At 43.3% G+C, this 23,010-nt stretch overlaps 1 protein-coding gene across 16 annotated transcripts in view; it reads left to right on the top strand.

Annotated features, from left to right (window-relative positions):
* The window catches only part of lama5 (laminin, alpha 5), a 377,096-nt gene that overhangs the window by 342,932 nt on the left and 11,154 nt on the right, over positions 1–23,010 (top strand). For 14 of the 16 annotated variants that reach the window (XM_061806903.1, XM_061806857.1, XM_061806806.1 and 11 more), the window contains 4 exons: positions 7,236–7,390; positions 21,569–21,743; positions 21,810–22,110; positions 22,183–22,313. In XM_061806903.1, coding sequence (XP_061662887.1) covers positions 7,236–7,390; positions 21,569–21,743; positions 21,810–22,110; positions 22,183–22,313 — 762 coding nt within the window. Of the gene's footprint in view, positions 1–7,235; positions 7,391–19,487; positions 20,433–21,568; positions 21,744–21,809; positions 22,111–22,182; positions 22,314–23,010 lie in introns of those variants that run through there. The other 2 variants (XR_009793010.1, XM_061806911.1) reach the window with 2 other exon arrangements.

A 23,010-nucleotide genomic window follows, 5' to 3' on the forward strand; every position in this document is an offset into this window, starting at 1 on the left:
CTGTGTAACGTCCGTGCACAATTTCTCGTTGATAATAAACACATATTCCTGAGGCCATCGTCGTGAGAACTGTGTCAAACAAACCACCTCAACAACACTTACTTCCCCATGACGTCTGTAAATACCGTCAAGACATCCCCACCAACACGAAGTTCGACGAACATGCCTACCGAGACGGGCTATGTAGGCTCCATCGAACGGCGGTTGAAGACGCAGTGACTAGCTACAAACCTACCCCTGAAGAGGACAAAACCAAAATCCATCTTCTGCGGGCCACAAGATCCAAAATATCGCAACTCCACTCCTGACGAAGCTGCATGCTCAATAACTACATATATGGCTCGTGTCAACAATACTATCGTCAACCTCGGCCCGTAATGCGGACATGGCCCTTACGACACGCAGCACATCTTCAACTGCACAGAGGGTCCCACTACACTGACTGTAATGGACTTGTGGAAATGCCCAAAGGAAGTGGCTGCCTTCCTAGAACTAGAGGTCGACTGAACAATGCGATTGCCTGGCTACAACATCAATGACCGGAACTTTTGTGTGGTCAACACAACCTGGGATTGAATAGTCTAAAAACTGCAGAGATGATTGTAGACTTTAGGAGGCATCGTTTGCCACAGTTGCCCCTGACGCTGTCCAACTTTCTTGGATCAACCATTGAGACCTTCAAGTTCTTGGGACGTACAGTCTCAGAGGACATGAAGTGGGAGATGAAAATCAACTCTATCCTCAAAAAAGCACAGCAGAGGATGTACTTCTTGCGTCTTCTGAGGAAGCACAGCCTGTCACAAGAGCTGCTGAGACAGATTTACACAGCAGTCATCCAATCAGTACTGTGTACCTCCATCACAGTCGGGGGCCGCCACAAAAAAGGACAAACTCCGACGGTAACAGACAAACAAAACCATTGAACAGAATGTCGGCACCACTCTACCCACTATCAAGGACTTGCACGCTACACGAACTAGGTCCAGAGCAGGCAGGATCCTTTCGGATCCTCCACATCCTGCCCACCAGCTCTTCCAGCTCCTTCCATTGGGAAAGCACTACAGATGAATGAAAGTCAAAACTAGCTGACATTTGAACAGTTTCTTCTATTCGTGAATTAAGTCATGAAATTCTTGATCCGTGAACTTATTTTCTGCCCTGTTCCGACACTCACTAACATCCTACTGGTCCAATCAGTGTTAGTATTAGAAATATATTTGTAGAATATCGCACAATTCGTCACTTTAAACTGCTCCCTTTGCAGAATTGTCATTTCAGTGGTCTATAACGGGAACCTCGAAAGGGTAAAGGGACTCTGTACAAGCTTAACACAATGTGGGACGTTAACACATTTATCTCTTACCTGTTCGAAATGAAGAAGATTTTACATCTTGCATGACTCTTACAAGGAGTAGTTCCAATAAACAGAACTGTGTCTTGTTGTTTGCTGTTCTTTATTCTTTGTTCTGAATGTCGTACCAGGGCAGCACCAACTGCCGAACAAAAATTCCTTGTGTGCACTTGGCCAATAAACTCTTTCTGATTCTGATATTTTCCGGAAGAGGCAGCAACATAGAGTGACCTACAAGAGTGAATGTAGAAGCACGCAGGTGGATTCTATTTTGTGCAGACGATGTAATCTGAAGGAGGTTACTGACTGTAAAGTAGTGGGAGAGGAGAGTGTATCTTGACAGCATTGGATGGTGTTATGTAATACGACTGCTGGTGGGTAGGAAGATTAAGACAAAGGTAGAGCAGAGATCCGTGTGGTGGAAACTGAGAAAGGAATAATTTTTTGCGGCCTTTCAGAAAGAAGTGAGACAGGCTCTTGATGGACAGGGGTAGCTCCCAGAAGACTGGAAGGCTCGGTGATCAGAGAGTGATCAGAGAGACAGGCAGGGGAGTACTTGGCGTGTCTTCTGGTAGAAAAGGAGAAAAGGAGACTTGGTGGAATGATGGAGGCATGCACAACAAAGAAGAGGAATGAAAATTAGCTGAAGTAAAACAGAATATGTGTGCGTGAATGAGAGGGGTCGAGGGGGAAGAGTGAGGCTCCAAGGAGCAACCGTGGGTATGGTTAGGAAGTGAAGAAACCGGTTCAAGCAGGTTGGAACAGCTAGCAGAAGGTGTTTGGTATGTTATGTGACAGAAGAGTCTCTGGTAGGTAGTAGTAGTAGTTTCTAAAACAGTGGTGAGGCCAGCCATGATGTACGGATTAGAGACGGTGGCACTGAAGAGACAACAGGAAACAAAACTTGAGGTTGCAGAAATGAAGATGCTGAGGTTCTCACTTGGTGTGAAGAGGTTGGATAGGATTAGAAATGAGCTCATGAGAGGGAGAGCCAAAGTTAGATGTTTTGGAGACAATGTTCGAGAGAGCAGACTTTGGTGGTTTGGACATGTCAAGAGGCGAGTGAGTGAGTTCTGGGTAGAAAGGAGCTGATGATGGAGCTGCCAGGCACGAGTAAGAAGATCAAAGAGATGATTGATGGATCTTGTGAGGGAGGACTTGAGGGCAGTTGGTGTTAGAGGGGAAGATGCAGGAGATAGGCTTAGATGGGAAAAAGATGACACGCTGCGGTGATCCCTAACGGAAGAAGCCAAAAGGAAAAGTGTTTTTAGTCTAATTGCTTTACACTGTAATATGTTGTGAACAGTATTAATAAAATGTTATGCCATCCTTCAGCATTTATTTTAGTCAGTTGAGGGATTCTGTTCTGACAATTCCAGGGACTAGTACAAGCGTGTCCTGTGGCCTGTCTCGAGATATATATTACGGCTGCATCAGCACATGCACAAAGATTACTATTCATGATTGTTGTACAGACATTTTTCTGAAAAACAATACAAGTACAAACAAAAGTATGCCCTATCAAAATAGAAATACACGTAATTCTCAATATTTTGAGCATATGGGTAGTAGCAAATTGGTGGTGGGGATTGTAAATTGGCAGAAGGGTTTTCCTGAATTTTTTAGGTCATTTTTGGGAGTGCGCATTTAACTGAACAGTACGCATTACACACGAGAAATTACGGTACTTTGTTCAGATATTGTGCAGTTTTGGTGTCGCTGAGTTTTTCGCAGTCAAATCTGCCTGCTGACACGTCAAGTGCTGTCAAACGTCTCTGAAGAAAGCGAATGGTGATCACTGCAATTGGTTTGAAGAAATAAGTGAAAAACTCTGACTTAATAGGAAGACATGGTAACGGTTTTTGAGACAAATAATATACTTTAATTGGACACTTATAATTGCTTTCTCCACAGCAGTTTCTGCAATGCACCCCCTCCCTCATATTGCAGTGACGACATTGTGAATTTCAGCCTATGATGTCATTATATTTCGAGAGTCTGACTGCTTCAAAAGTTTATGGCAAAAAAGTGTGGGCAAATCTGCTTAGACCATAAATTCAGCTCATGCACAAACCACATTAAGCACTGTATTCGCTTTGGTTTGCACCCACTGTTCCCTCTAATTTTTCACGTGTGTGAGCAAACACACTAAGGCTGTAAGCGCTCCCTTTGACCATTGTGAGTAACATCAGACGTATGCACTCTGGTCAACCAGTGTCATCCATTGAAGTTACATGGCTCATTAAAAGGTTGAGATTACATTCCCATCAGAACATTTTTAAGAACAATTTTGTGTTTTTGGAAACTTACACTGAAAATGTCAACAACAAAAAAAAATACATTGCGAACCAAGCCAAGCCAACTATGAACTATAAATTTGAAATGTTGCTACAAACTTTGCTTTATTTATTTATTTTTAACCCACAATGATATCCTTGTCTGTTTTTCTTGGTGTAAAACTGAATTATTACTTGCAGAATATCTTTCACAATGCATGTTGAAAGCTGAATGATGCTCCCTAGAGTGAATTTTATGTTGCCTCCTTAAAACAACAGCATTTCTTTCTTTTTTTTTTTTTTTTAGACTGGTGGTAGGCCGTGTTTGTAATTATGAGTGTACCCCTTTAAGAGCAGAGGTGGGCGGAGTCAGGTAAGGTAGGAAATAGTGTGTGGCCCGGTGTGGCCGAGCTGCTGCTCGTTGCAATGTAAAAAAAAAAAAAAAGACGTCATACTGTAGTTCACTGCGCTGGATCTGTTTTCATCTGCACTGAGCGTGCGACAAGTGCGGAGTTGCGCAGCTTAGAGGGAGCATTGTTTGCACCACTGTGTACATTACCCAAATGATTGTTGTGCTACACTGTTTAGAAATGTCTATCATGTATCTATCATATCATCATCATTGTCCATAATACTCAACCATGTACATTTTGCTCATAATGTCAATCCCACACGTATGTATACTGTATATTGGAATTACAATTCCTCTTGTTATCAAAAAGTTCCGATTAGGTATAGTCAAACGTGCCGCCACACATCAGTACTTTTGAGAGTGGTTGGACTCTCTTCCACTCTGTAGTCACCCACAGTGAGAGGTGCTGAGCAGATGTGGGTATTCACGCCAGTGAACGGGAGGGTAGCCTTTGGGTGGAGGGAGAGGTCACGGTTTATGCCTCTGCACTAAACACCAGTTCAGAATACCCACACTTTGGGAGTCCTAAGAGGGGGTGATAGAGAGCACGCCCATTGGAGACTTCATCATTCTGCTGAGGGACTTCACTGCTCACGTGGGCAATGATAGTGAGACCTATAAGGGTATGATTGGGAGGAATAGCCCCCCTGATCATAATCACAGTGGTGTTCTGCTATTGGACTTCTATGCTCACCATGAATTGTCCATAACAAACACCATGGTCAAGCAACAGGGTGTCCACACATGCACTTTGCACCAGGACACCCTAGGTCGCAGTTCGATGATTGACTTTGTGGTCTTGTGATCAGATTTGCAACTGTATGTCGTGGACACACGAGTAAAGATGAGAGTGGAGTTGTCAACTGATCACCACCTGGTAGTGAGTTGACTTCGATGGTGGGAAAAGATGCCGGTCTGACGTGCAAGTCAGTCAAAAGTGTTGTGAGGATCAGTTGGGAACAGCTGTCAGAAGGAGTTTCTTCTCCCATCTCTGACTGAACATTGCTAATTTTCTGGAGGAGGCGGCAGATATCAAGTCCATGTGGGCGATATTCTGCGCTTCCATTGCTGAGGCAGCCAACCGTAGCTGTGGCTGTAGGGGGGTCTGTTCCTGTCGTGGCGGCAAGACCGGAACACGTTGGTGGACAACAATGGTGAAGGATGCCATTAAGCTGAAAAAGGACTCCTATCACGCCCTTTTGTCCTATGGGACTACTAAGGCAGCTGATGGGTACAGTTGGCCAAGCGAGTGCAGCTTTGGTTGTTGCTGAAGAAAAAACCCGGCCATGGGATGTGTTCGGTGAGGGCAAGGAGGAAGACTTCTAGACAGCTTTGAGGAAATTCTGGTCCACCGTCTGGCATCTCAGGTAGGGGAAACAGTCAGTCCACTGTCAAGACTATGTATAGTGAGTATGGGGGTCTGCTGACCTCGGATAAGTGGTAGAAGATGACTGGATGGAATAATGTGTTTGACACTTGAAAGCCTTCACAAATTATGGTGTCAGGGTTTATCGCGTGCTTTACAGGTTTCTGAGAATGTAAATGGAAGCAGTGATTGAGTAGCGCAAAACTATTGATGACCTCCAACTATGCACATAAAATGTATTTTATTGAATCAATGTTGATTTAAATTAATTGTGAAGGGCACTTGGCCTATGAATTAATTCATTGCTTCTATGGCTTGCAATGATGTGGGTTTTTCGCTGAGGAAAAGCCATCAAAAAGCAACAGCTGATTCACCCAAAAGAAAAGAAAGGAAAATAAATTCAGAGAAATTAAACCCAAATCAGGTTGTCCCTCTATTTTAAAACATTTAAAAAAAAAATAAGGATTGAAACCCACATTGATTAAAAACAGACAGGCAATTAATGACTAAGCTCCACTTTGTAAAAGACATCTGTTAAGTAACAAGTTACTGTAGCCAGGCATCTCAACCTTGAGGCCCACAAGATAATATTTTGTGGCCACCACCTTAATATGAACGTTTAATGTCAGTGCGGCCCTCGAGTTTATATAAAGTGCACTTTTACAGTGTTTGTGTGCGGAGCTGGCGTACCTACCAATCCCAGTGGGGTATGTGACTCTCAGGGGCATGGCATCGACCGAGCTTCATGTAAGCAGAGAAACATTTTTCATTGAGTGAAAACGTCTATTGAGGGTTTTATTTGTACACAACTTGTTTACACCGGCATCCTTGGCTATCTTATTTTATGTTAAAAAATATATTTGAGAAGATTGGATTTTTAGATTGCACATTTGTGCTTATCCGCCAAGGCTGCGGTCCACCTTCAGCCGGACTCTACCTCCATCAGCCCCAAGGTAAAAGGAGTTTGAGCCCCGGTTGTGAGTTTAACTTGTCAAAATTTGTAGGAATGTTTGCTGAGGTAAGATGGCGGTATTGGTGTAGCAATGCACCACCTTCCGTTAGTAAAACTTGCTTTCGTCTCACGTCATAAATCTCAAACTGGTTCAAAATAACAGGCATAAAGCTTTAAACATGATTGTGGTGTCAACGTTTAGAAAAGGAATGAAAGTGGAGCTGTTTTAAATGAAAAGACACACTTTATGTGGAATGTGAGTTGAGGGGGGTGTTTTTGGTGGCCTAGGCGACACAGGACGCCATGTCATGCAAGGTTCTTAGCAAAGCAGCACAAGCAGGAAAGCTTACCAGCAGAAAAAAGCTTTTTGAAAGCAACAACTTTGGTGGGTTGCCATATCGGTGGAACACTGGAGCAACTGTTGAGCATTGGTCTCACACTTCTGAGGACTGGGGTTCAAATCCCGGCCCCGCAAGTGTAGAGTTTGCATGTTCTCAACGTGCCTGCGTGGGTTTTCTGCGGGCACTCGGTTTCCTCCCAAAAAGATGCATTTATTGAAGACTATAAAATTGCCCTGAGGTGTGATTGTGAGTGTGACTATTGTCTCTGTCCATGTGCCCTGTGATTGGCTGGCAACCAGTTCAGGGAAGACCCTGGCTCCTGCCCGATGACAGCTGGGATTTGCTGCAGGACTCCCCCGACCCTTGTGTGGATAAGAAGCTTAGAAAATAGATGGATGGATGGATGGATGGATGGATGGATGGATGGATGGATGATGGATGGATGGATGGATGGATGGGTTGCCGCACGAGTTTAATATGAAATTGATGGCTTAAATAAATTTAATTTGAAAACACTGGTGTTTCAACATTTTTCAGGGGAAGCACAACAAGCTGTTTGGGTCACGCAGTCGCAACACCAGGGACTCGTGCCGGGGAGTGCTGATGGACCAGGAAGTGGGAGCAGTGCAATTCAGTGGCTCAACACTAAGCTACCAACGCTACGACTCACTTCCTGCTTTGCTGGGCTCTAAGTGAGTGGGAACACTGTACATGTGTTAACAATTCATAACTTCTATCACATGCATCAGAATTTCATGTATCTATTTGTCATTTCATCTTTGTCCGTGTTTTTGTATTTATATAATGCATACAGAATACAAGTCGCCCCAAAAGTCCCTATACACTTTCTTTTTTCTATTAATTTCATTGATCATTTAGACAGATGTGACACCATCAGCATTGGACATTGGGTGTTGCAGTTTTTTTTAATATGACCATGGTCTCACAAAGTGACAATGAAGCAAAATTTCTACCTGGGAAGACATGTCTGTCCCTGACAGTAGTTCAATGCCAGTTAAAGAAGCTTGAGGTGTGTACAGTACAATTGACTTTATCCATGGCAAGTCTGTCAAAACGGGGTAATTTCTTGAGAAACCATAGAGCATAAGTTCTCCTACTACCACCAATTAATTTCTCAATTCAATATTAGCGCCAAACAGGCAAAATCTTTATGAAGAGCCAAATAGTAACCCAGCAACAACAAAAATGTAATTGAGTAAATGCTTTGGTAAATAATAAAGCTTGACCCATAACCACTTGAGGTCGTTCAAAACCCCGAAGTTGGCACGAAATCAAGCTTTTGTTCTTTCTTTGTCAAAGGTGGGCAAACTACGGCCCACGGGTCACATTCGGCCCGTTGTTTTTTTTTTTTTTTTTTTTGGTACGGCCCGCCAAAGATTGGTAATACACGTCTCGTATAAATGAATGAGACGTTCTTCGCTAGCATAACACCGCTACGTGTGAACGATTGACACACTTATTCTTTGTTGAGCAATATTTAGCGATGATCGGACTGCACAAACGTATCGCTTTCTTGCTGGCTCGCGGCCAAAGCTTAACCAGACTGTGTTTGCACAAAGATATGCCCTAAATTTGATTTTTAATACACGTCTCGTATAAATGAATGAGACGTTCTCCGCTAGCATAACACCGCTACGTGTGAACGATTGACACACTTATTCTTTGTTGAGCGATATTTAGCGATGATCGGACTGCACAAACGTGTCGCTTTCTTGCTGGCTCGCGGCCAAAGCTTAACCAGACTGTGTTTGCACAAAGATATGCCCTAAATTTGATTTTTAATACACGTCTCGTATAAATGAATGAGACGTTCTCCGCTAGCATAACACCGCTACGTGTGAACGATTGACACACTTATTCTTTGTTGAGCGATATTTAGCGATGATCGGACTGCACAAACGTGTCGCTTTCTTGCTGGCTCGCGGCCGAAGCTTAACCAGACTGTTTGCACGAAGATGTGCCCTAAATTTGATTTTTAATACACGTCTCGTATAAATGAATGAGACGTTCTCCGCTAGCATAACACCGCTACGTGTGAACGATTGACACAATTATTCTTTGTTGAGCGATATTTATCGATGATCGGACTGCACAAACATGTCGCTTTCTTGCTGGCTCGCGGCCGAAGCTTAACCAGACTGTGTTTGCACGAAGATATGCCCTAAATTTGATTTTTAATACACGTCTCGTATAAATGAATGAGACTTTTTCCGCTAGCATAACACCGCTACGTGTGAATGATTGAATTAAATCAGAAGCATGGCGTCTCTCTCAGTTCAGAATGTATTGTATTTAGAATCTATAATATATCATTGATTTGAATGAAATCAGAAGCATGGCGTCTGTCTCAGTTAACAATGTATTGTATTGTATTTGCCATTTTTTACGAATTGTTTGTCTTACGTCAGCGCACGTGCCGTGACGTCACTTTGGGAGGCGTTGTTAAGTGCCCTGTACGCAGGGGTCAATTAAGGTTTGATGTCATTCCATTTTCACTTGTAATGACAGGAATTTCAACACTAGGTGACAGAGTTGCTTTAGCAGAGCATGAGCCATTTCCTGTTATCAGTCTTTTTCCACTGGTCAGATCAGAACCCATCTACAACAATGTTTCAGAAAAGAAAAGTCGACAGTGAGTGCCGGGTGTGTAAGAAAGAATGGACGCCTAAATGCTTTGTTACTGAAGTCCAGTCCAAGACTATATCTATTATTCGTCAATAAACTGTTGCAGTTTTAAAAGAATACAACATCAGCTGTCAGTTTTCTACTAAGCATTCTAATTACGCCACCAACCTTTCCACACAAGAACGTACGACTATTGCTGACAGGTTGGTAGCTAGCTTACAGGCTCAGCAAAACACCTTTATTCGAGCATCTTCCATCCAAGAAGCAAGCACGCTGAGTTATTTATAAGTTATTTACTGGCATACAAACTAGCAAAAGCTAGCAAGCCTTTTTCCAAAGGAGAGTTTTTTAAAGAATGCATGATAGAGACGGTAGCATTTTATGTCCTGAGAGCAAGAACAAATTTGAAAAAATTAGCTCATCACGAAGGTCATTGAATAATCGTATTGAAGTAATTGATGAACACTTATGGCAAGTGTAACAAAAAAGCGGAGTCATTTACATTGTATTCTTTGGCACTGGACGAAAGCCATGATATAAAGGACACCGCTCAGCTTTTAATTTTTATCAGAGGGATTAATGAGAATTTCGAGGTAACTGAAAAGTTTCTGGATATGGAAACCCTAAAAGGAAAAACATGTGGAGAGGATTTATTTAACAGAGTGTCAGTGGTCATACAGAAGCACAAGTTACCTTGGAGTACACTCGCCAACGTTACCACTGATGGATCATCAAATCTAACTGTAAGAAACATTGGGATGCTCAAGAGAATTCAGGACTGGGTGAGAAAAGGACAACCCTGAGCAGGAGGTGATTTTTCTACACTGCATAATTCGCCAAGAAGCACTGTGGAAATCCGTGTTCCAGCTTGACCACGTATTAAGACAGTTGTGAAACTTAACTTTATTCGAGTGAAAGGACTCATCATCAGTTTTTTGTTGAAGAAACTGACCACACGGACTTTACCATTCTAATGTCCGGTGGTTAAGTTTAGGAAAAATATGTCAACGTGTGTGGGAGCTCAAACGGGAGATTATTTCATTTTTAGAGCTACATGAGAATACTGACAATTTTTCTGAGCTGAAATTGGCTTTGTGATTTAGCTTTTACTGTGGACATACTGAGACACATGAACGAGCTGAATGTTAAACTACAAGGGAAAAAACAGTTTGGTCATGAAATGCAAGCAGACGTCAGAGGCTTCAAAACAAAGATGGTTATATTTTGAAGCAAATGTTAAATAAGTCATTTACTCATTTATCCACCTTAAAAAAGCCCCCGCGATGTGTCCAAAAATATAGAGAATCACTGGATGACCTGCATGAGGAATTCTGCCATCGGTTTTGTGATTTTGGAAAAATTGGTGTCATGTCCCTTCTCACACGACGGAAACAGTGCCACAGGAGTTGTAGTTGGAACTGATTGAGTTCCAATGTGACATGATGTTAAAGGACAAGTTCTACTCCCTGAAACTGGATGAGTTTATGCTTCATTAAGTGCAGCCAAATTTTTGAAAATCTGGAAGATGGTATAGATCCTCTATGCTGGAGTTGTTTGTCTCGACATATGTTTAACAGACTTTCAGTGTGCTGAACACCAACAAAGTATGAAATTGGTGATCAATAACATTGTTCTCATTAAAAGGTATGTTAATACTTCATTTTTTTTTCCTGGGTAAGTTTGAAAAACTACATTTTTTAAATATATATTGTGTGTGTGTGTGTGTGTGTGTTTGTGTGTGTGTGTGTGTGTGTGTGTGTGTGTGTGTGTGTGTGTGTGTATATACGTGTCTTGTGCTGACACGGCCCGTCTGTCAAATTTTAGAAGTCTAAGGCCACCCCTGCTTTAGAGTGTTCAATCCCAAGCATATGTTTGTTAACAGACTTTCAGTGTGATGAACACCAACAAAGTACCCCATAGATCCCAGATGAGTGATGAACACCTCAGATCTGTTCTGAGAATTGCTACAACAGAATTAGCACAAGACATTGATGAATTGGATGAAATTGGTGATCAATACCATTGTTCTCATTAAAAGGTATGTTAATACTTAAATTTTTTTTTTTCCTGGGTAAGTTTGAAAAAATCTTCTTCTTCTTTTCCTTTCGGCTTGTCCCGTTAGGGGTCGCCACAGCGTGTCATCTTTTGCCATCTTAGCCTATCTCCTGCATCTTCCTCTCGAACCCCAACTGCCCTCATGTCTTCCCTCACCACATCCATAAACCTTCTCTTTGGTCTTCCTCTCGCCCTTTTGCCTGGGAGCTCCATCCTCAGCATCCTTCTACCAATATACTCACTCTCTCGCCTCTGAACATGTCCAAACCATCGAAGTCTGCTCTCTCGAATCTTGTCTCCAAAACATCCAGCTTTGGCTGTCCCTCTAATGAGCTCATTTCTAATCCTATCCAACCTGGTCACTCCGAGCGAGAACCTCAACATCTTCATTTCTGCCACCTCCAGTTCAGCTTCCTGTTGTTTCTTCAGTGCCACCGTCTCTAATCCGTACATCATGGCCGGCCTCACCACTGTTTTGTAAACTTTGCCCTTCATCCTAGCAGACACTCTTCTGTCACATAACACACCAGACACCTTTCGCCAGCTGTTCCAACCTGCTTGGACCTGTTTCTTCACTTCCTGACCACACTCTCCATTGCTCTGTATTGTTGACCCCAAGTATTTGAAGTCGTCCACCCTCGCTATCTCTTCTCCCTGTAGCCTCACTCTTCCCCCTCTACTTTTCTCATTCACGCACATATATTCTGTTTTACTTCGGCTAATCTTCATTCCTCTCCTTTCCAGTGCATGTCTCCATCTTTCCAATTGTTCCTCTGCGTGCTCCCTGCTTTCACTGCATATGACAATATCATCTGCGAACATCATGGTCCAAGGGGATTCCAGTCTAACCTCATCTGTCAGCCTATCCATTACCACTGCAAACAGGAAGGGGCTCAGAGCTGATCCCTGATGCAGTCCCACCTCCACCTTAAATTCCTCTGTCACACCTAAGGCACACCTCACCATTGTTCTGCTGCCATCATACATGTCCTGTACTATTTTAACATACTTCTCTGCCACACCAGACTTACGCATGCAGTACCACAGTTCCTCTCTTGGTACTCTGTCATAGGCTTTCTCTAGATCCACAAAGACACAATGTAGCTCCTTCTGACCTTCTCTGTACTTTTCCACGAGCATCCTCAAGGCAAATAATGCATCTGTGGTACTCTTTCTAGGCATGAAACCATACTGTTGCTCGCAGATACTTACTTCTGTCCTGAGTCTAGCCTCCACTACTCTTTCCCATAACTTCATTGTGTGGCTCATCAACTTTATTCCTCTATAGTTCCCACAGCTCTGAACATCCCCTTTGTTCTTAAAAATGGGAACTAGAACACTTTTCCTCCATTCTTCAGGCATCTTTTTGCCCGCTAGTATTCTGTTGAATAAGTTGGTCAAAAACTCCACAGCCATCTCTCCAAATTGCTTCCATACCTCTACCGGTATGTCATCAGGACCAACTGCCTTTCCATTTTTCATCCTTTGTAGTGCCTTTCTGACTTCCCCCTTAGTAATGATTTCCACTTCCTGGTCCTTCACTCTTGCCTCTTCAACTCTTCCTTCTCTCTCATTTTCTTCATTCATCAACTTCTCAAATTATTCTTTCCATCTATTTAGTACACTACCGGCACCAGTCAACACATTTCCATCTCTATCCTTAATCACCCTTACCTGCTGCACATCCTTCCCATCTCTATCCCTCTGTCTGGCCAACCTGTAGAGATCCTTTTCTCCTTCTTTCGTGTCCAACCTGGTGTACATGTCTTCATATGCCTCTTGTTTAGCCTTTGCCACCTCTACCTTTGCCCTACGTCGCATCTCGATGTACTCCTTTCGCCTCTCCTCAGTCCTCTCAGTATCCCACTTCTTCTTCGCTAATCTCTTTCCTTGTATGACTCCCTGTATTTTGGGGTTCCACCACCAAGTCTCCTTCTCCCCTTTCCTACCAGATGACACACCAAGTACTCTCCTGCCTGTCTCTCTGATCACCTTGGCTGTCGTCGTCCAGTCTTCCGGGAGCTTCGGTTGTCCATCGAGAGCCTGTCTCACCTCTTTCCGGAAGGCCGCACGACATTCTTCCTTTCTCAGCTTCCACCACATGGTTCTCTGCTCTACCTTTGTCTTCTTAATCTTCCTACCCACCACCAGAATCATCCTACATACTACCATCCTATGCTGTCGAGCTACACTCTCCCCTACCACTACTTTACAGTCAGTAACCTCCTTCAGATTACATCGTCTGCACAAAATATAATCTACCTGCGTGGTTCTACCTCCGCTCTTGTAGGTCACTATATGTTCCTCCCTCTTCTGGAAATAAGTGTTCACTACAGCCATCTCCATCCTTTTTGCAAAGTCCACCACCATCTGCCCTTCAAAGTTCCTTTCCTGGATGCCGTACTTACCCATCACTTCTTCATCGCCCCTGTTTCCTTTACCAATATGTCCATTACAATCTGCACCAATCACAACTCTCTCGCTGTCTGGGATGCTCAGAACTACTTCATCTAGTTCCTTCCAGTTTGAAAAAATACATTTTTTAAATATATATGTGTGTGTGTGTGTGTGTGTGTGTGTGTGTATATACGTGTCTTGTGCTGACACGGCCCGTCTGTCAAATTTTAGAAGTCTAAGGCCACCCCTGCTTTAGAGTGTTCAATCCCAAGCATATGTTTGTTAACAGACTTTCAGTGTGATGAACACCAACAAAGTACCCCATAGATCCCAGATGAGTGATGAACACCTCAGATCTGTTCTGAGAATTGCTACAACAGAATTAGCACAAGACATTGATGAATTGGATGAAATTGGTGATCAATACCATTGTTCTCATTAAAAGGTATGTTAATACTTAAATTTTTTTTTTTCCTGGGTAAGTTTGAAAAAATCTTCTTCTTCTTTTCCTTTCGGCTTGTCCCGTTAGGGGTCGCCACAGCGTGTCATCTTTTGCCATCTTAGCCTATCTCCTGCATCTTCCTCTCGAACCCCAACTGCCCTCATGTCTTCCCTCACCACATCCATAAACCTTCTCTTTGGTCTTCCTCTCGCCCTTTTGCCTGGGAGCTCCATCCTCAGCATCCTTCTACCAATATACTCACTCTCTCGCCTCTGAACATGTCCAAACCATCGAAGTCTGCTCTCTCGAATCTTGTCTCCAAAACATCCAGCTTTGGCTGTCCCTCTAATGAGCTCATTTCTAATCCTATCCAACCTGGTCACTCCGAGCGAGAACCTCAACATCTTCATTTCTGCCACCTCCAGTTCAGCTTCCTGTTGTTTCTTCAGTGCCACCGTCTCTAATCCGTACATCATGGCCGGCCTCACCACTGTTTTGTAAACTTTGCCCTTCATCCTAGCAGACACTCTTCTGTCACATAACACACCAGACACCTTTCGCCAGCTGTTCCAACCTGCTTGGACCTGTTTCTTCACTTCCTGACCACACTCTCCATTGCTCTGTATTGTTGACCCCAAGTATTTGAAGTCGTCCACCCTCGCTATCTCTTCTCCCTGTAGCCTCACTCTTCCCCCTCTACTTTTCTCATTCACGCACATATATTCTGTTTTACTTCGGCTAATCTTCATTCCTCTCCTTTCCAGTGCATGTCTCCATCTTTCCAATTGTTCCTCTGCGTGCTCCCTGCTTTCACTGCATATGACAATATCATCTGCGAACATCATGGTCCAAGGGGATTCCAGTCTAACCTCATCTGTCAGCCTATCCATTACCACTGCAAACAGGAAGGGGCTCAGAGCTGATCCCTGATGCAGTCCCACCTCCACCTTAAATTCCTCTGTCACACCTAAGGCACACCTCACCATTGTTCTGCTGCCATCATACATGTCCTGTACTATTTTAACATACTTCTCTGCCACACCAGACTTACGCATGCAGTACCACAGTTCCTCTCTTGGTACTCTGTCATAGGCTTTCTCTAGATCCACAAAGACACAATGTAGCTCCTTCTGACCTTCTCTGTACTTTTCCACGAGCATCCTCAAGGCAAATAATGCATCTGTGGTACTCTTTCTAGGCATGAAACCATACTGTTGCTCGCAGATACTTACTTCTGTCCTGAGTCTAGCCTCCACTACTCTTTCCCATAACTTCATTGTGTGGCTCATCAACTTTATTCCTCTATAGTTCCCACAGCTCTGAACATCCCCTTTGTTCTTAAAAATGGGAACTAGAACACTTTTCCTCCATTCTTCAGGCATCTTTTTGCCCGCTAGTATTCTGTTGAATAAGTTGGTCAAAAACTCCACAGCCATCTCTCCAAATTGCTTCCATACCTCTACCGGTATGTCATCAGGACCAACTGCCTTTCCATTTTTCATCCTTTGTAGTGCCTTTCTGACTTCCCCCTTAGTAATGATTTCCACTTCCTGGTCCTTCACTCTTGCCTCTTCAACTCTTCCTTCTCTCTCATTTTCTTCATTCATCAACTTCTCAAATTATTCTTTCCATCTATTTAGTACACTACCGGCACCAGTCAACACATTTCCATCTCTATCCTTAATCACCCTTACCTGCTGCACATCCTTCCCATCTCTATCCCTCTGTCTGGCCAACCTGTAGAGATCCTTTTCTCCTTCTTTCGTGTCCAACCTGGTGTACATGTCTTCATATGCCTCTTGTTTAGCCTTTGCCACCTCTACCTTTGCCCTACGTCGCATCTCGATGTACTCCTTTCGCCTCTCCTCAGTCCTCTCAGTATCCCACTTCTTCTTCGCTAATCTCTTTCCTTGTATGACTCCCTGTATTTTGGGGTTCCACCACCAAGTCTCCTTCTCCCCTTTCCTACCAGATGACACACCAAGTACTCTCCTGCCTGTCTCTCTGATCACCTTGGCTGTCGTCGTCCAGTCTTCCGGGAGCTTCGGTTGTCCATCGAGAGCCTGTCTCACCTCTTTCCGGAAGGCCGCACGACATTCTTCCTTTCTCAGCTTCCACCACATGGTTCTCTGCTCTACCTTTGTCTTCTTAATCTTCCTACCCACCACCAGAATCATCCTACATACTACCATCCTATGCTGTCGAGCTACACTCTCCCCTACCACTACTTTACAGTCAGTAACCTCCTTCAGATTACATCGTCTGCACAAAATATAATCTACCTGCGTGGTTCTACCTCCGCTCTTGTAGGTCACTATATGTTCCTCCCTCTTCTGGAAATAAGTGTTCACTACAGCCATCTCCATCCTTTTTGCAAAGTCCACCACCATCTGCCCTTCAAAGTTCCTTTCCTGGATGCCGTACTTACCCATCACTTCTTCATCGCCCCTGTTTCCTTTACCAATATGTCCATTACAATCTGCACCAATCACAACTCTCTCGCTGTCTGGGATGCTCAGAACTACTTCATCTAGTTCCTTCCAGTTTGAAAAAATACATTTTTTAAATATATATGTGTGTGTGTGTGTGTGTGTGTGTGTGTGTTCGTGTGTGTTTATATACGTGTCTTGTGCTGACACGGCCCGTCTGTCAAATTTTAGAAGTCTAAGCCCACCCCTGCTTTAGAGTGTTCAATGCCAAGTTGTGTTGACTACACCAAAGCTCCAGTCTCGCCACTTCCTGTCAAAGACAGACTAATCGCCCTCTTTGATGAGGCCAATGACTGTGGTGTCATCTGCGAACTTCAGGAGTTTGACACCTGGGTACCTTGATGTAGGCATGACGCTGAGCTGGAGAAGCTTGGAAAAGAGCAGTTCAGGGATGATGGTGTTGAACGCAGAGTTGAAGTCCACATAGTCCTGCATAGGTTCCCACGCTGTCGAGGTGTTCAACAATAAAATGCAGACCCATGTTGACTGCATCATCCGCAGACCTGTAAGCTTTGTAGGCAAATTGCAGTGTGTCAGGCTGGGGACCTGCGACGCTCTTGAGGTGGTCCAGCACAAAGTGTTCAAGGGACTTCATGGCCAAAGATGTCAAGGCAACAGGCCTGTTGTCATACAGTAAGTTGAAAGATACAATAGGAAAACATTGTCAAATTTCTCTTGAATAGTTCTGTGAAACATGCAGTGAGGAAAATAAGTATTTGAACACCCTGCTATGTTGCAAGGTCTCCCACTTACAAATCATGGAGAGGTCAGACATTTTCATCGTAGGTGTATGTCCACTGTGAGAGAGATATCTAAAAAGAAAAATCCAGAATTCACAATGTATGATTTTTTTTTTTAACAATTTATTTGTGTGATACAGCTGCAAATAAGTATTTGAACACCTGAGAAAATCAATGTTAATATTTGGTACAGTAGCCTTTATTTGCAATTACAGAGGTCGAACGTTTCCTGTAGTTGTACACCAGGATTACACACCCTGCAGGAGGGATTTTGGCCTACTCCTCCACACAAATTTTCTCTAGATCAGACAGATTTCTGGGCTGTCGCTGAGAAACACGGAGTTTCAGCTCCCGCCAAAGATTTTCTATTGGGTTTAGGTCTGAAGACTGGCGAGGCCACGCCAGAACCTTGATATGCTTCTTACAGAGCCACTCCTTGTTTTTCCTAGATGTATTCTTCGGGTCATTACCATCTTGAAAGACCCAGCCATGACCCTTCTTCAATGCTCTGACTGAGGGAAAGAGGTTGTTCCCCAAAATCTCACAATACATGGCTGCGGTCATCCTCTCCTAAATACAGTGCAGTCATCCCGTCCCATGTGCAGAAAAACATCCCCAAAGCATGATGCTACCACCACCATGCTTCACATTAGGGATGGTGTTCTTGGGATGGAACTCAGTCATCTTCCTCCAAACACGGTTAGTGGAATTATGACCAAAAAGTTCCGTTTTGGTCTGATCTGACCACAAAACTTTCTCCCATGACTCCTCTGCATCACCCAAATGGTCAATGGCAAGCTTAAGATGGGCCTTGATATGTGCTGGTTGAAGCAGGGGAACCTTCCGTGCCATGCTTGATTTCAAACCATGACGTCTTAGTGTATTACCAACAGTCACTTTGGAAACAGTGGTCCCAACTCTTTTTAGGTCAGTGACCAAGTCCTGTCGTGTAATCCCGGGCTGATTCCTCACCTTTCTAAGGAATATTGAGACCCCACAAGGTGATATCTATCTTGCACTCCAATTGAAATTGACCGTCATATTTAGCTCCTTACATTTTCTAATGAATGCTCCAACAGTGGTCCTTTTTTCACCAAGCTGTTTGGCAATTTCTCTGTCGCCCTTTCCAGCCATGTGGAGTTGTACAATTTTGTCTCTGGTGTCTTTGGACAGCTCTGTGGTCTTGGCCATGTTACAAGTTTGAGTCTTATTGATTGTATGGGGTGGACAGGTGTCTTTATGCAGCTAACGACTTCACACAGATTCATCTGATTCAGGATAATACATGGAGTGGAGGTGGACTTTTAAAGGCGGACTAACAGGTCTTTGAGGGTCAGAATTCTAGCTGATAGACAGGTGTTGAAATAGTTATTTCCAGCAGTATCACACAAATAAATCATTAAAAAAAATCATATATTGTGATTTCTGGATTTTTCTTTTATCTAGATTATCTCTCTCATAGTGCTCGTACTTGATCTTAAAGCTGCTGCCGAAACACCAGAGAAAGATACAAAATAAGAGAATTGCTTGAAAATTAAATTGGTCACTGATGATGTAGTGGTACACACCCCTGCCTTTGGTGCAGGCAGCGTGGGATCGATTCCCGCTCAGTGATTGTATTGATATCTGCTCTGTGATTGGCTGGCCACCAGTTCGGGGTGTAGTCTGCTTTGCCCGAAGTTAGCTGGGATATGCTCCAGCTCTCTCCCCAGATAAATGCAGAGTGGTTGTGTCAGTAAGGGTATCCGGCATAAAACCTGTGCCAAACAAATATGAGCGTTCATCTTAGGTGACACAATGTGCCGACCCCTGATAGGACAAGCCAAAAGAAATACATACTTGAAACTTAAGCTGCTTTTGTTTTGTGACCAGCGGATTGCAAAAAAAAAAAATGTCCTGGTGACAATGAGGAAGAGGAGGTGAGGGAGCTGATGGATCGGCAAAAAGTGAAACTCTTGGATATGATCAAAGACCAGAGAAGTTACGCTTTTGTGGTGCCATTTTTGCATGAATGAATCAGAGGTGTACTACATGAAGAATGACGTGGTCAACAGCATGAAGCTGCAATGAAGCATTCAACGCCTCGAGGACAAGGCTTTTCGGCAAGCAAAGGTAAGTTAGAAAAATTTCAAAAGTGTGTGACCATATGGTCCGAGCTGTTGAGTTTAGCAAGTGTTGACGGCGTTGTGTCCTTTTCCAGGGTGTTGGATTAAATGAATTGTACATAAAGTTATCTCATATTTTCTCTCTTGTTTTGATTTTTAAGGCTCTTTTGTTATGCTTAATCTGTGTACATTAACTGGAATTTGTTTCTCGACACACGGTTGCTTTTTTATCACATTTGCTGTGTAAATAAAGAGGATTCATGGAGGTATGGCCAGAATGGGTTGGAGACAGTGAGAGAGACACATCCCGCATTCTCGCAAGCAAAAGTGAGGAGGGGGTGCCAAACCGGCAAAATGAACGTGATGTAACCGCGGCACATTGTTGTGTCATAACATCCGGTGCTACACTAGTAGACATCACACGTTTGATTTATTTGTGACTTTCTGTACTGCAATAAAAAAATTATTTTATTGTTATTGTTTAATTAGACACTCATAGTGTTGTAATTCTTGTCTCAAGTGGGCATTGTACTGTATAAATCCTGTTCTGTTGCATAAACATTCTGGTATACACACGGCAGGCCCAGTAGAGCGGAAGTGATGTCACAGCGGCACACCGGATGTGACGTCAAAACCAGGCGCCACAGACATTCGCTACTACAGAGAAGACAGCATACATTTACTTTGTTTGTGACTTTCTGTACTGCAATAAAAATGTTATTTTATTGTTATAGTTTAACTAGACACTTATAGTGTTGTAATTTTTGTCTCAAGTGAACAAAGTATAAAGTATAAATACTGTACTGTTAAACATTCTAGTACCCACACGGCAGCTCCAGGAGAAGTCTCCGGGTGATGAATGGTAACTATACAGTGATTTCATACATTAAGTGTTTTGTAATTTATATTATACATTCATAAAAATGTTTGTATTATATTTATAAGGTTTTATAATTAAACACTTAACTAAATACATATTTTTGTCTCAAATATGCAAAGTACAAATAGCGTCTGCATATTTTCAACATTCTGGTACCTACATAAACCGTGACTTTGTGGTTATTCACGTTTCGCAAGTGATTCTTGAATCAATTAACTGTGTAAAACAAGGGATTACTGTAGCACCCAACCATGGGGAAAGATCCTCATTGGGTCCACATTTGTGTTATCACATGCCCTCTTACTCTATGTGAGGATGCCGGCTTTTGGCGGTTAGTATTGTATCCTCTGTTGGCTTTAGCACACACAAGTCCATTGCAGCACATGATGTTTCCAGATGAACAGTATGGTTCCATACAGGTTGTCAGCATGCAAGCCAATATCATTATTTTTTACATTATTGTCCGATTTACCAATTTGACATTTATTAAACAGGACAAAAAGGAAGTAAAGACACAAGTTCAAGTTTGACAGCTTGCCAGGAGAGAGGAGAGGAACTGTCTCGTACAATTTAGCACTGCACTCTCTGATTATCCTCTCCTCAGCACCTCTATTTATTTAGTTTCAAAGCGCCCCTTATCTACATGGATGTTACAAAAATGAGATGGGCGAAAAAAACATAGTTGGAAACAAAGTATACTTGTTTTATCTTGTGTGTGTGTCTGTGTGCGTGTGTGTGCGTCCATGTGGAAGATTGCTGAGTACATGTGTGGTCATCATTTCTTTAACAGACAACAGGTGCTCCTGGTTCAAACAGTTTTGATAATTAGATGTTTTTGTTGGTGTGCTATCTCCTGCTAGGCTGCTGCCACGTTATCTGGAGCAGAGGAAAGCATTTCTTTATTGGAAGCAGATGTATAATAATTATATTTACAATTTTTCCTACAATCATAAAATATAAGCCCTGACTCCTATTTTCTGTATGCATATGCTTATGCTACAGTTGAGCAAAGGTAGCCAGCCCATATAATGTTTCTCGTTCATATAATAATCTTGAAATAGTTTTGCATGTACAAATAATTTTGCATATTAATATCAGGCAATGTTTTCTGCAAAGGGCTCACATATCACTCGATGTGAGAATTGATTCATCAGACGGTTTGATCCTCTCCATGTCGGGTCACATCCTAACGCTGGCCGTGTCAGATGGTCATCTGGTGCTGTCACTGGGCAGGGAGAGGAAGGTCAGCCTGCGGAGCCGCACCAAGATGGATGACAAGCAGTGGCACACGGTGAGGTTCAGCAAGCACTGATGCAATCAAATGAAAGCTAAGATGGCAGCTTGGTTGTGTTTTCAGGTGTTCATTAAGCGTGATACAGATAAGGTCAGTGTAGTTGTGGATGGCATTGATGCTCTTTCCAAGAGGATTTCGGCTGGATATCATATACGCATCAGCGCACCACTGTACGTGGGAGGAGTGCCATCGCAATCTCCAATGTCCGCCTCCCCCTCTGGCTTCATCGGCTGTGTCCGTGATTTGATGCTGCATGAGAGCCCCGCAGGAACTCCTGCTTACAGCCAGGGCGTGGTCCCCTGTTTCCAGAAGCGTCTGCTGCCCGGCGCCTTCTTCACGGGCAAAGGAGGACACGTAGTCTTAGGTGAGCCATCATCTTGTCACAATTGCTGCGTGTGTTATCACATGATGACCAAAGATCATTCCGTTTCTGCAGATGAATTCCTAGTCCTGGGTGGCGACCTGGCTATTCGACTGGAAGTGCGTCTGGTATCTAACTCTGGGCTACTGCTACATGCTGGGACAAAGTCTAGCCAGCGTCTGATCTTGATGCTGCGCAGAGGAGAGGTGAAACTCCAACAGCTTTAGATCAATTTTTTGGGTGTAATGAATTACAAGCAAAAACATTCCTACCATGCATGTTTTGGGTATGTGTGAGGAAAACTGGAGTACCCAGAGAAAACTCACGCAGGCACAAGTTGCAAACTCTAAAGAGGCGGGGCAGTGATTTATAAATGTTCGGATTTATCATCTTCTTCCTTCTAATGCCAATGTGCCTTTTTTCCATCCATTTTCTGTGACGCTTATCCTCACGAGGGTCACGGGAGTGCTAGATCCTATCCCAGCTGTCATTGGGCAGGACAAAGGCTACACCCTGAACTGGCTGCCAGCCAATCGCAGGGCACCTGGAGACAGACAACAGTCGCACTCACAATCACACCAAGGGGCAATTTAGGGTCTCCAATTATTGCGTTTTTTGGCGGATGTGGAAAGAAACCTGAATGCCCAGTCAAAAACCCACATAGTCATGGGGAGAAGATGCAAACTTGACACAGGCGAGGCCAGGGTTTGAACACCAGACGTCTGAACTGTGAGGCCAATGGTATGAAGCTGCGCCGCCGTACCACCTGTTCCTTCATCATCCCAAATATAACCTCAAAGTGTACCACCTTCTCTTGTAATTAATTCCAAACCCAGTTCTGATGAGTTTGAAACATTGTGTTCAACATAAATAAAAACAGAATTCAATGATTTTGGCTACCTT

The sequence above is a fragment of the Syngnathoides biaculeatus genome, chromosome 2 (assembly GCF_019802595.1).
Source record: "Syngnathoides biaculeatus isolate LvHL_M chromosome 2, ASM1980259v1, whole genome shotgun sequence".
Lineage (NCBI taxonomy): Eukaryota > Metazoa > Chordata > Actinopteri > Syngnathiformes > Syngnathidae > Syngnathoides > Syngnathoides biaculeatus.